An 11,707-nucleotide genomic window follows, 5' to 3' on the forward strand; every position below is an offset into this window, starting at 1 on the left:
TGGTAAAGAGTAGGGTTAAAATAGGACTAAAAATCGAGGATGGGGTTTTGGAGGCTCTGTCAAATGTGGAGGAATCTTCAGAGTGTCTTTAGAAGCCTGTTGAGTCCTGATGGATGCACTAAATGTCCCCTCTCCCAGCACCTTGATTGCAAATTAAACTTTCTTCTGAAGCTAGCACATCCTTATTTGCCGTACTGTTTTGGATGCAAACATTTTAGGGTGGTTGTCCATCTTCAGTGAGCACAACACCTTTGATTTAAATGTTGCTAAGTTGATGGTGATAAATGCAGAGGTCTTGCATCAAATATATTTCTTACTAGAAGGACTGCAAGAAATATTTTTAGATGTCCTGATTTCCTAGAAGTGAATACTGTGTGAATTACAAAAACATCTAAAAAGCATCTTTGATTTCCACATTTTTGTAAACCACAGTGAAGCCTCTAATCTTGTGAAAATATAAGAATAAGAATAGTGAGTCATTGTACTTATGGAGTAAAGATATGCCCATGCATAAATGATTGCAGGACTAAGCAACTAAATCCTGACATACCTTTTCCATCCTGATATTTATTTTGTCTTTCTTACTACTGTGGCTGTTGATATGAAAACTCAGCATTGCAAATATTCTAAAAATATTTAAAAAGAAAATGAAATATTGTACAACCAAATCTATTTTGGAATGTGTTTGGTTGTCTGTATAGTGAAAAAGCAAGAATGTTCTGGGAAAGTGTTTGCAGAACTAAGTGAGTCATTTAAAGGGGTCCAGTGTGTGAGGGGTAGTGAATTCAAATAGGGACAAGGTCACATGACCTAGAAAAGCAATCTAAGGTGAAAACATCTTGGGGAAGGATCCAGAGCTGGATCCCATTAATGGAGTAATCTGTTGGAGGCTGAGTAATGAAGCCTCTCCACTAACTTCAATGAAGTTTGGCTCATGTCCTTATTTAAAGTCTGATCATACTCAATAAAAACATTCCATTGACTTAAACAGAAATCAGATCAGGTTCTTAATCTCTGCAGAAGTGTTATGTGGATATCGAGATACAGGGCCGGTCCAACCATTAGGCGAATTAGGTGGTCGCCTAGGGTGCCAGAATTTGGAGGGTGCCAAAATTATACGCAGAACAAAATAACAGGAGCATCATTTTAAATAACAGCCCTGGATGGCGATGGCTGCACCTTGGACTAAGACCTTTGGTTTAGTAAGGGGAGAAAGACCTCTGAAAAGATCTCTGAGGAAAGATTGCTAGAATCAACCACCATCACAGCTACAGCTCCTGGTTACCTCCACACAGCTACATCAAGGGATTGGACATGGCTTTAAGTGCACCTCACGGCTCTCTCATACTCCCCTCGTGACTCCTACCTTTTCAATGCTCAAGCGGGCTTATGACAAGAGCATACCGCTGGCAACGTCATCCTTAAAGATATATTGGAAGTGGTGGGGGAGCTGAGGGACACAGTTTGCCTAAGGCGCCGATTACCCTTGGACTGGCCCGGTCAAGATACCATTATAAGTGCCTGATCCAGAATTACTGAAGGCAACAGAAATACTCCCACTGCTTCACTGAGACATGGATCAGTCCTAAAGCGTTGAAGGTGTACAGATAGGGATGGATTAAGATTCGTTGGAGCCCCGGGCCCACCCTCCCCCTGTATCCCCCTGTCTCAGGAGCCTCAACGCTCACCCTGCCCCCGCAGCTGCACTGGGGTGAGGAGCCGCTCCTGGCCAGGCACATGTAGCGCAGGCCGAGCTCCAGGGTTGGTCCCTCGCCCTTCAGTGGCTCAGTCTGGTTGAAGTGGCACCCAGCAAACAGCACCTGGCAGCCATGGCCTGCTGCCCTTTGTGGTCACTGGTTTCATCTGCACCAAGCATGGGCCCCTGGGCCTGGGCCCAGTTGGCTCATGCATTAATCTGCCTATGTGTACGGAACCCTTTTGCTAATCTGCAGAAAGCCAGTATATGTGCCTCCAGGGATTTGCACTCTTCAGTGAATAAGATGGTCATATTGTGAATGAAAGAAGTGTATTACTGTCAGCCCTAGGGAGGGAATCAGCATTAAAAGCAAAACTCCTGGAAGCAAAAGTGGTAGGGATCACCCCATACCTCAAAAGGGGAAAAGCAGAGACATGGATACTTGTGTGACAGTCACATACATACATGTGCACAAACCCACTTCACCTTTTGGCCCACTATTCCTGTTGTCATGCTACTTCCTTCCTCCTGTGCATGAAAAGAATTAGCCTTCTGTGTTGCTTTCTGTCTTTGATTAGAGAAAACAAGTCAGGAAAATGCTGGCCTTGAAAGTTCTCCCCCTCTTCCTTGCCTCTCTGAGCCTCGTTCTGACAGAGGAGAACCGCACCAGGTAAGTGTTTTCAGTACACTGTTCCAGCTCCTCCCCGAGATCAAGGAGAGTTTCATTGACTTCTCTGGACATATCACTTCCACGTCAGATTCATAGTCTTCCAATACACCTGAGATAAGAGTGTCAATGAGAGCTTGTACATATCAGCTGTAAGGGGGGATGCCAGACTAGAGATGGTAGCCAAGTATTGAGACCTCACTACAAATCTCATTGCACTGGTCTGGGGGGAATGAGCTGCAAGTGAACCAGGAAGAGAACAGAGGCTGGTCAGGAACAAAATGGAGATTTCCTTCCTCTGGATGAGAAGCTAATAGGAATTCAACAATCTGACACTTTGAAACTATAGAGCAGTTACAAAAAGTGGGTGAGTATAATGTATGTAGCCCCCGACCTCTTTAAGATTGTGATAGTGCCTCCTCTCCCCCAATATGTATGAATCCCATATAAGTTACTGTATCCTGGTGAGAGGGAAGGAAAGAAGGAACAAGGCAGCCACTAAGCACCTTGTGCCTATCAAGTTATTGAACCAGATCATGAAATACCTCTAATGACAGTGACCAAATGGGGCAGCCACCTCAAATGACAAGCAAGAGCCTTTGAAACATTCTCTCTCTCTCTCTCTCTCTCTGTCCATTGCTAACTCCATCTCCCTTCTTTTTCCCAGTGGAAACATGAAGAGTCCCAGCAGCAGAGTTTTGCAGAGACGTTATTCTGAGGCCATTTTGGCTAGCGATTATAGCCGCACCATAGACAACATGATCAAGAAGAACTTTGTGGAATGGTTGCTGGCCAGGAGAGAGATGAAAAATGAGTGAGTGTGTAGACTTTTTCATGCTTCTATTAACCAAGCTTGAGGCTACTGAAACCTATAGATGATGTAGAGGCTGGGATAGACAGCAGTGATAATCCACGGGCTTATTTTGTGAATGCCAGGAAGTGTCTCTATCCAGTGGCCAGACAGCAAGAGTCTTACCGCTGTCAGTACCCAAAGCTGCTTATATGAGGCTGTAGTACTGCTGGTAGGTGGCATGGGGGATGCAGTGGAAGGGAGTCAGATCTTAGGAAAGAGAAGCATTTTAGCTCCCCCTAGTGGAGTCCCATGGTCACTTCCTGTGAATTTTGCCTTTTTCAGTAACGCAATTGATCCCTACAAGAGGGAAGCTGAACCCCAAATAAACAGCTATGGCTTGGAGCTGGGCTCCCAGCAAGCTAAGGACTTCTTTGTCTGGCTTCTAAAAAACAAAAGAAAGCAGAGGTAAGATATACAATGTAAAGAGCTATTGAATTGTGGAAGAGTCTCCCAATTGAAGGGCAAGATCCCTGTGCTTGAGTCTCTTGAAGCACCCCTTCCAGATGATAAAGCAGCATTAAAAATTAGACCTGGTCAAAACCTGGAATTTCTATTCTACATGAAACTCCATCTTTCATTATTTTCTTTAATCTTGAACTTTAATCCCTGACATTCTGAAATTTCCCATTAAACAAATCCTGCAAAAACGATTTTAGAAATAACAAAAAGCCCTAATTGAAATATTCATTCTAATAAGGTTCATTTTTATAATACAGGGCAGTGTGGCATAAGATAACAGTAGTTGAAACAAGTTTAAAAGAGGCACTTCAGCTTTATCAGAGTAAAACATTTTGATTTTATCAGAATGAAATGTTTCAATTTTTTCTAAATAAAACTGATGCAACAATTCCTGAAAAAATGTTCTGATTTAATCAGATTATCATCTTCTGTTGGGGAAAACATTCCGCTGGTTTTTTGGGGTTTTTTGTTTTGTTTTGTTTTGTTATTTTTGAACTAGCTCTATAAAATACAAATTCTTGCTTACTAATAAAAGCTAATAATATTATGAGAGAAAGGGATGCTATCTAGTGTCCATGGAATTACACAATGGATTTGCCTGGCTGATCTAACAAGACTTTTTATGTCTAACTTTTTCTGGTTTATGTCCTTTAATTGGCTTTTTTGTACTTCAGTCAACTTGGACAATGAAAACAACCTAGTTAGTTGCATAGTCTGTCAATTGCCAGTTTCACATTTTAGAAGGCCAGCGATGACAAACTTTTGTGTTTTTAAAAAAATTATGGAGACAGTGATTTTATTTTATATTGATAATAGTGGTAAATGTTATTATGATTATTGTTATGATTATTGTAAGAAGATGATTTTTACAAGGTCTCTAATAGGGTAGATTTTAACTAGCCCTAATGTAGTGTCCCAGGGAAATAAAGACTCATTACACTGCTCTTATAAGTTTACTAGCATCTTTGCTGTACGTGGCCCTTGAGTCATGAACAAATAATTGGGAAGGAAGAGAACATGGAGGAGAATGGGTATGGTTATGGCTCTACTTTGCAAGCTCACCAGCCAGCCCAGGGGCATCTCAAGCACTCAGCCACCAAGAAACCCAGAGTCACTAGTCACATTGGAAAATATTTGTCCATGTCTCTAATTAGATTCTTGTTCAGGTTGGTGAGAAAAACCTGACACTACCGAAAGCCCTGCTGAAAAACAGAGCACCACTTGTGAATTCTGAACACAAATGTCAATTCATTCCACCTGTAGTGCTCGATTTATAAGGAGTAGTTTAAGGATCAAGCTCTGGAGTGTCAGAGTTCATGGAACTCCTTAAATCCTGTCTATATACAGATGCTGCGCCAGATTCTATTCCATCAATTAGGCATCCAAGTAGACTTGGGCACCTCACTATGATCCTATTCCACCCTGTTCAAGCCCCTGAAAAATCTATTTATGCATCTACCTTTGTAACCCACTGCCGTCAGACCATTAAGCCAGACTCACAGAAAAGCAGTGAGAAGGAGGAGCTACCCACCTTTTGCATTAACTGTTTTTCATGGGGTTGAACAGGATAGAATAGGATCATACTTGGGCACTAAGTCCACTTCTGCACCTAACAGGAGGAGTAGAATCTTGCCCATATTTGCTAGCAGGACTACGAAGAGGAGAGTTGATTTTTGTGTTAATGCAAAGGGTTTGTCATTCTGGAAAGGAGTTAAATTGCTCATGTTTCTTTTCTTGTTACAGTCAGGAGGAACACCCCCAGCCATTGAGATGTCCACTTCATTCCCTCTTCTTTCCTGAAGCTTTTATTTCACAAAAGGGAAGCCAGTTATTAAGATCAAAATGCCCTTTAATTTAAACTGCCTGTCACTGCTTACAGTTCTGCTGGGATGCTCAGACATCAACATAAGGGCTTCTATTAAGAAGGAAACAATTGGAGAATTGCCTTGGCTGCTGCAATAACCAAGACTCAAAGCAGTACCTTGAGGAAAGAGACTGGAAAAGATAGAGAACCGTGAATCCATGGGGGTTTAGCTACTTCTGGTCCAGATTAGGAGTTATCTAGGAGTTTGGGGAGCAGAAGGAAGAGGTTTCAAAACTATAGAGATCTAGAGCATGGAGTGATACAGCTAACAAAGAATAATGTAGCATAAGATAGTTGTAGCTGGAGAGGGGAGCGAGATGATATGCTCCTGCTTGGGGAGAAATGAAGCAGTTGCAGCCAGAGAACAGATGAATTTATACAAGAGCCAGAGGTACACAATTCAAATCAGGGTCCAAACTTTCCCACTGAGATCCAAGGCTTCAAATTGCATCTAGCTCTTATTTAGAGAAAGTGAAAGACAAGAGGTACTGCATCCAGTTCTGGTCTCTGCACTTTAGGGAGGATGTCGAGAAGTTTGAGAGAGTCGAAAGAAGAGCCACACACATGATCAGAGGACAAGAGAACAAGTCTTATGAGAAAAGGCTGAGAGACATGGGACTCTTCAGCCTGGAAAAGCAAAGGCTCAGCGGGGACTTTGTGGCAGCCTATAAATATATTAGGGGTGTCCACCAGGAACTGGGAGAACATCTGTTCACAAGGGCACCCAAAGGGAAGACAAGATCTAAGGGTCTCAAACTCCAGGAAGACCATTTTAGAGTGGGCATAAGGAAAAACTTCTTTACTGTCCGAGTTCCTAAAGTGTGGAACAGACTCCCTACAGAAATGGTGCAAGCACCTTCAAGGCATGTTTGGATAATTATCTTGATGGGATCATTTGACCCCAGCAGATTTCCTGCCCTTTTGGTGGGGGGACTGCACCCGATGATCTTGCGAGGTCCCTTCCCTACTAACCCTAACATCTATGAAATCTATGAAATTCTCTTGTCATTGCTCCCTTATAAGCCAATCACTGCCAGTCTGGCAAAGTCTTTTCCATTTGACGTTGGAAGTGATATTCTCACTTCCAGACCTCTCCTCTGTGCAGACAAGAGGGCTGATCCTAAGTGCTACATGACAAAATTGTCTGGTGAAGACAGAATCAAGACTGTAGAAAAGCACTGTGGCATGTGGGCAGAGGGAGAAATGGCTTGCTCTGTTGATATTCCAGGCTGTATCTGCTTTGTCTTGCTCTGTTCTCCAGGTCTTTCAACCTGATGCCTTTTAGTTGCCCGAAACAGAGCAAAAACATTTGCAACAGGAAGCAAACAGAAAGCCATTGTGAGCAAGTTGTAGAAACAGCTGGTTGAAAACTGAACTTTAGTTGAATTTAACTCTGAAGTGCCTTTGTTACAGTTTTGCTTTTCCAGAAGATTCTGATGTCCCAAAGGATGCTCTGAGCCAGGAGTTATTGGCATGGCTGATTTCTGCTGATCCCCTCAGACCAAGGTGAGGAGTTGTTGTTCCTAATCCCATGGTTTTTAATGCTTCTTTTCAGTTCTTTTTCTTGCCTTTGTACAAATAGTTGCAACACAGTACTGTGCTACTCTAGCCACAGAGTTCAGATTTCTTAACCTAATATTCAGGGTGGGATGCTGAGCTGTGCCACCCGAGTGCCAGGCTTGGGGGCACAGCCAGAGGTGGTGCCTGCAAAGGTATGTTTGTGCCACCTTAAGAAGAGGGACAGGAGAATGACAGGCCTTGAGAAGAGAGATTGGGAACATCTGGTCTCCCTGCCTCTTAGCTCAAAAGTTAGGGGTGTTCCAGGAAATCAGAAGGTGGGAAATTCAAGACTGATAAAAGGAAATACTTTTTCACACATTGTATGATTAAATGGTTACTATAGGAAGTTATTGAGACCAAGAACTTACCAGGAACTCAAAAGGGGACAGGTACAGAGAAAGGAGACTCAGATGATCATGGAAAATGGAGAATCTGTCTTACAAGAGGAGACTGAAAGAGCTTGTCTTGTTTTTCTCAGCAAAACACAAGTGGAAGAGGCATCTGATCACTGTCTAGAAAAACAGAGCTGGGGATAAACTCCAGCAAGGAAGTGGAGAGATTTGAGCAAAAGGATAATATTATCACAGAAATAAAATGGGGATAAACTGGGAAGGAATAAATGGAAAGTGAAGATTAGAAAAAAATGTCCTGACCTTTAGAGCAGTGAGGTTGTAGAACAGCTTCTTGATCACAAGAGCAGTTGTCCCCACTACCTGATTTTTAAGCCTCCCTGGTTTTTAAGATAGAGCTTGATCACTTTATGAAAGGGATATATATGATCTGGTGCTCTCAAGAGCAAAGGATTGGACTCAAGTCTATAGAGTCCTTCCCAGTCATATGTTCCTTTCCAAAAAGGGACAAGATGCTTAAAGGAATATTAAGGCTATGCAAAGTTACCATCATCAATGATGGCAGATATTAAGCCTTCTGTTTCAGAGCTAAGTCCATTCCTAATGCAGAGGTGTCTAAGTCACCCCACCCCCAGGCCAGATCTGGCAGGGGGACTACTAGCCACAGTAGGGCAAGTAGTAGTGGCACAAGTTAACATAACTGTTGCTTGCCCCCTGTTACTGACATGTTACCAGTGGGGCAAGCATGCCCTGGATTCTGGTAGCAGGCCCTACCCCTGTTTGTCCCTTCCCCAAGTTCCTAGCTTTACTACCATCCTCATGGGTCACGTGATACAGCTCCATAGACCAAATCAGACATGGGCCACAATTTGACATCACTGCTCTAATAGTTAGAAATTAGAATGAGCTCTAACATCCCATCTCTGTCTGCTTCGGTATCCTTAGACCTTCCTCTAAAGGGCACTCCTATCAAAGACAGTAGCTCAACTGGGTGTGATCCAGTCTGGGAGTTCATGCCTCATAAATTCAACACCAGCCTGGGAGCCACTGCACGAGTTAGAACCACTCTAAGGAGTAGGGGAAAAGGCAGGTGGAGGAGAAAGGAGGTGGCCTTGTTCTCTATGTATGAGACATGCACTAGTTCCAAGGTATGGTACAAAGAGGTAGGGATACTGCAAGTCTCTGGGTCAAGATAAGATGGAAAGACAGCAAGGATGATGTTAGGGTGAGCATCTGTTTATAGATCACCAACCAAACCATGGGGTGGAGATTGATGAGTTTTTTTTCCAAACTAGCAGAAGTATCCAGATACCAGGACTTGGTGCTTATGGGAGACTTCAGTTATCATAACATCTGCTGGGAAGGTAATACAGCAGTGCACAAGCAGGCCAGAAAATTTTTGGAGTATGTTGAGGATAACTTTTTGGTATAAAGTAGAAGGAAGCTCTTCTCTGCTTGCTGCTCAGACGGAGAATTTAGTTAACTATGTGAAGGTGAAAGGCAACTTTGGCAACAGTGACCATGAAATGATAGCCTAAGGAAAGGAGGAGGAAAGCAGCAGAATAAAGACAGTGGCCTTCAGAAAAGCAGACTTCAACAAACTCAGGCAACTGGTAGGCAGAATCCTATGGAAGGCAAGTCCTGAGGGGAAAAGGAGTCCAGGAGAGATGATTGTAATCTAGGGAAGCCACATTAAGGGTATAAGAGCAGGCTATGCTGATGCAAAGAAAGGTTGGGAAATGCAGCAAATCAGTTTAACTAAACAGCAAACTCTTCCACTCAAAAAAAGAATCCTACCAAAAGTGGAAACTTGGCAATGTTACTAAGAATGAATATTACATGGGCATGCAGGGAGAAAATCAGGAAGGCCAAGCATCAATTTGAGAAACAGCTAGCAAGGGATATAAAAGGCAACAAAAAAGCATTCTATATGTAAGGCAAAAATAAGAGGAAGACCAAGGAAAGTATAGGTCCCTTACTGAATGCAGAGGGCAATCTAGTCAGGGATGATGTAGGGAATATTGAAAAATATCATGCCTTTTTTACTTGAGTCTTAATGAAAGACTTCAGCTATTAGACTAACACAGTTGGCAGCAAGGATGGGTGGGTGTGGGGGAGATCAGCAGCCTAGCAAAGGGAAAGAATAAATTAGAGATTACTTAGGTAGGTGTTTTCAAGTCATCAGGGCCAGACAGGAAGCATCCTAGAGTACTCATGGATTTGGGTGAGGTAATTTCAGAGTCATTGGTTATTCTGCTTGAGAATTCATGGAGGTTGGGTGAGATCCTAGACAAGTAGAAAAGGGCAAATATAGAGCCCATCTTAAAGAGCAAGAGGATCCAGGGAATTACAGACCAGTCAGTCTGACCTCAGTATCTGGAAAAATCATGGAGTAAGTCATCAAGAATGGTGGACCATAAGCAGAATATGATCCAATAGTGTGTGCTTGTTGCGGAAAAAAAAGATAAAAGAGAGAAAAACTCAAGAACACCCTAGCTTTTATTAACAGGAATGTCTTCTAAGTCAAGGGAAGTGATTTCTTCCACTCTATTCAGCACTGGTGAGGCCTGACCTGGAGTACTATGTCCAGTTTTGGGCCCTTCATGTCAAGAAAGAAATGGACAAATTAGAAAGAATCCAACTGATAGCAATGAAATGATTTAAGTATCTGTGAAACAGGACTTATGAGAGGAGTGGAAAGGCTGGGATAATTTCGTCTGAAGAAGCAAAGACTGAAGAGGGAATTTGATAACAGTCTTCAAACACTAAGAGGGTGACTGTTTGGTTTTTTTTTAAAGCAGATGGTAATAATAAACTATTCTCTGTAGCTACAGAGGACAGGACAAGGAGTAATGGTCTTACACCACACCAAGGGATATTTCTGCTGGATATTAAGAAAATGTTTCTCTTTGAGGGTGGTTAAGCACTGGAGCAGGTTACCTAGAGTCTAGGTTGTGGAATCTGCATCTTTGCAATTTTTCTAAGTCAAACAGTTCTCTGGAATGGTTTTGACAGAGATCACTGCCTTGAGCAGGGGATGGGACTAGATGGCCTCCTGAGGGCCCTTCCAGTTCTTTTTTTCTATGAATCTGGGGAAAGGAAAAAACCTTCCCTTTGACTTCAGTGAGCTTTGAATCAAACCCTTGGGGTCCACTGCCCTTTACAGGAGCATACACCTGTGGGTAGTGAATAGCCAAGAACAATAGGGTTGATGCCTATCCTTATGTAAAGTCAAATGTTTAAGGATACAACACTTAGAAAAGCCATAGAAAGAAAGCTGAAAACACAAGATTTTTAACAGCTGCGTAAAAAACAACCTCCAGTTTTCTCTAACGTGTCACCCAAGAGATCCCAACATGGCACCCAACTGAGGATGATCAGCAGAGGTGACTCCTCTCCAAATTTGAATGGAGCTCAGAGGAAATTATTCCTGCCAAATGCACAGCTTAAATATAGTGACACAAAGGTTTCAATTGTTCCTTCTCCCCATTCTCTGTTTTGCCAGAACTCAATAACACAGAACCCTACGGAGGAGCCGCCTGTGCCTACTTACCCTTGAGATGTTAACAAGGAAGGGGAATTTGCTTGTCACCTCGCTTGGTGTTCATTCTACTCTGTGCACATTGTGATCTTTGCTGCTGTGAGCAATAAAGAATTTTGTCTGAAGCTGAAAGGCAACTGAGCTTTTTTCATGAACTATATTATGAAATAACACAGTGTCTCTTTCCAATCCGTACATTTTTATGGGTCTTGATTAATTTTTGCTTCATTTTCATGGGCCAGCTATGACCTGAAGACATAGGGGCCAGAAATTTCAAGCTATTAGCACCCACAATTAAACTTTTTTAAATACATAGGGAGTAGAAAGAAGGCCCCAGGAAATGTGGGGCCCTTGCAGGACAAGACGGGGAATCTGGTTGTCACGCCAGACAACAAAGCCAACATATTTAATAACTTCTTTGCCTCTGTCTTCCTCAGTAAGGACCAGAACTGCCACCTCCCTGCTGGTCCCCCTTTGGGCCCTGGGGGAGGCTCACCTGGGCCTAGAGTGAGTGAGGATTTAGTTAGGGAGCTTCTGGAGGGGCTGGACATTTTTAAGTCAGCCGGCCCAGATGATCTTCACCCTAGAGTCCTGAAGGAACTCGCTGGGGTCATTGCAAGTCCCCTGGCACGGCTTTATGAACACTCGTGGTGCTCTGGAGAGGTGCCGGAGGACTGGAAGAGGGCCAACGTGGTTCCCATCTTCAAAAAGGGGAGG

At 43.0% G+C, this 11,707-nt stretch overlaps 1 protein-coding gene across 1 annotated transcript in view; it reads left to right on the forward strand.

The window, feature by feature from the left end:
• LOC109302126 (glucagon-like) overlaps positions 1-11,111 on the forward strand; it is an 18,062-nt gene extending 6,951 nt beyond the window's left edge. The window contains exons 2-6 of the mRNA XM_019523656.1: positions 2,275-2,366; positions 3,031-3,177; positions 3,499-3,621; positions 6,953-7,045; positions 10,955-11,111. Coding sequence (XP_019379201.1) covers positions 2,293-2,366; positions 3,031-3,177; positions 3,499-3,621; positions 6,953-7,045; positions 10,955-10,964 — 447 coding nt within the window. The 5' untranslated portion in view covers positions 2,275-2,292 and the 3' untranslated portion in view covers positions 10,965-11,111. The remainder of the gene's footprint in view (positions 1-2,274; positions 2,367-3,030; positions 3,178-3,498; positions 3,622-6,952; positions 7,046-10,954) is intronic.
• The last annotated feature ends 596 nt before the right edge of the window (positions 11,112-11,707 follow it).

Source organism: Gavialis gangeticus, unplaced genomic scaffold, assembly GCF_001723915.1.
Source record: "Gavialis gangeticus isolate Ggan-Ray unplaced genomic scaffold, GavGan_comp1, whole genome shotgun sequence".
NCBI lineage: Eukaryota > Metazoa > Chordata > Crocodylia > Gavialidae > Gavialis > Gavialis gangeticus.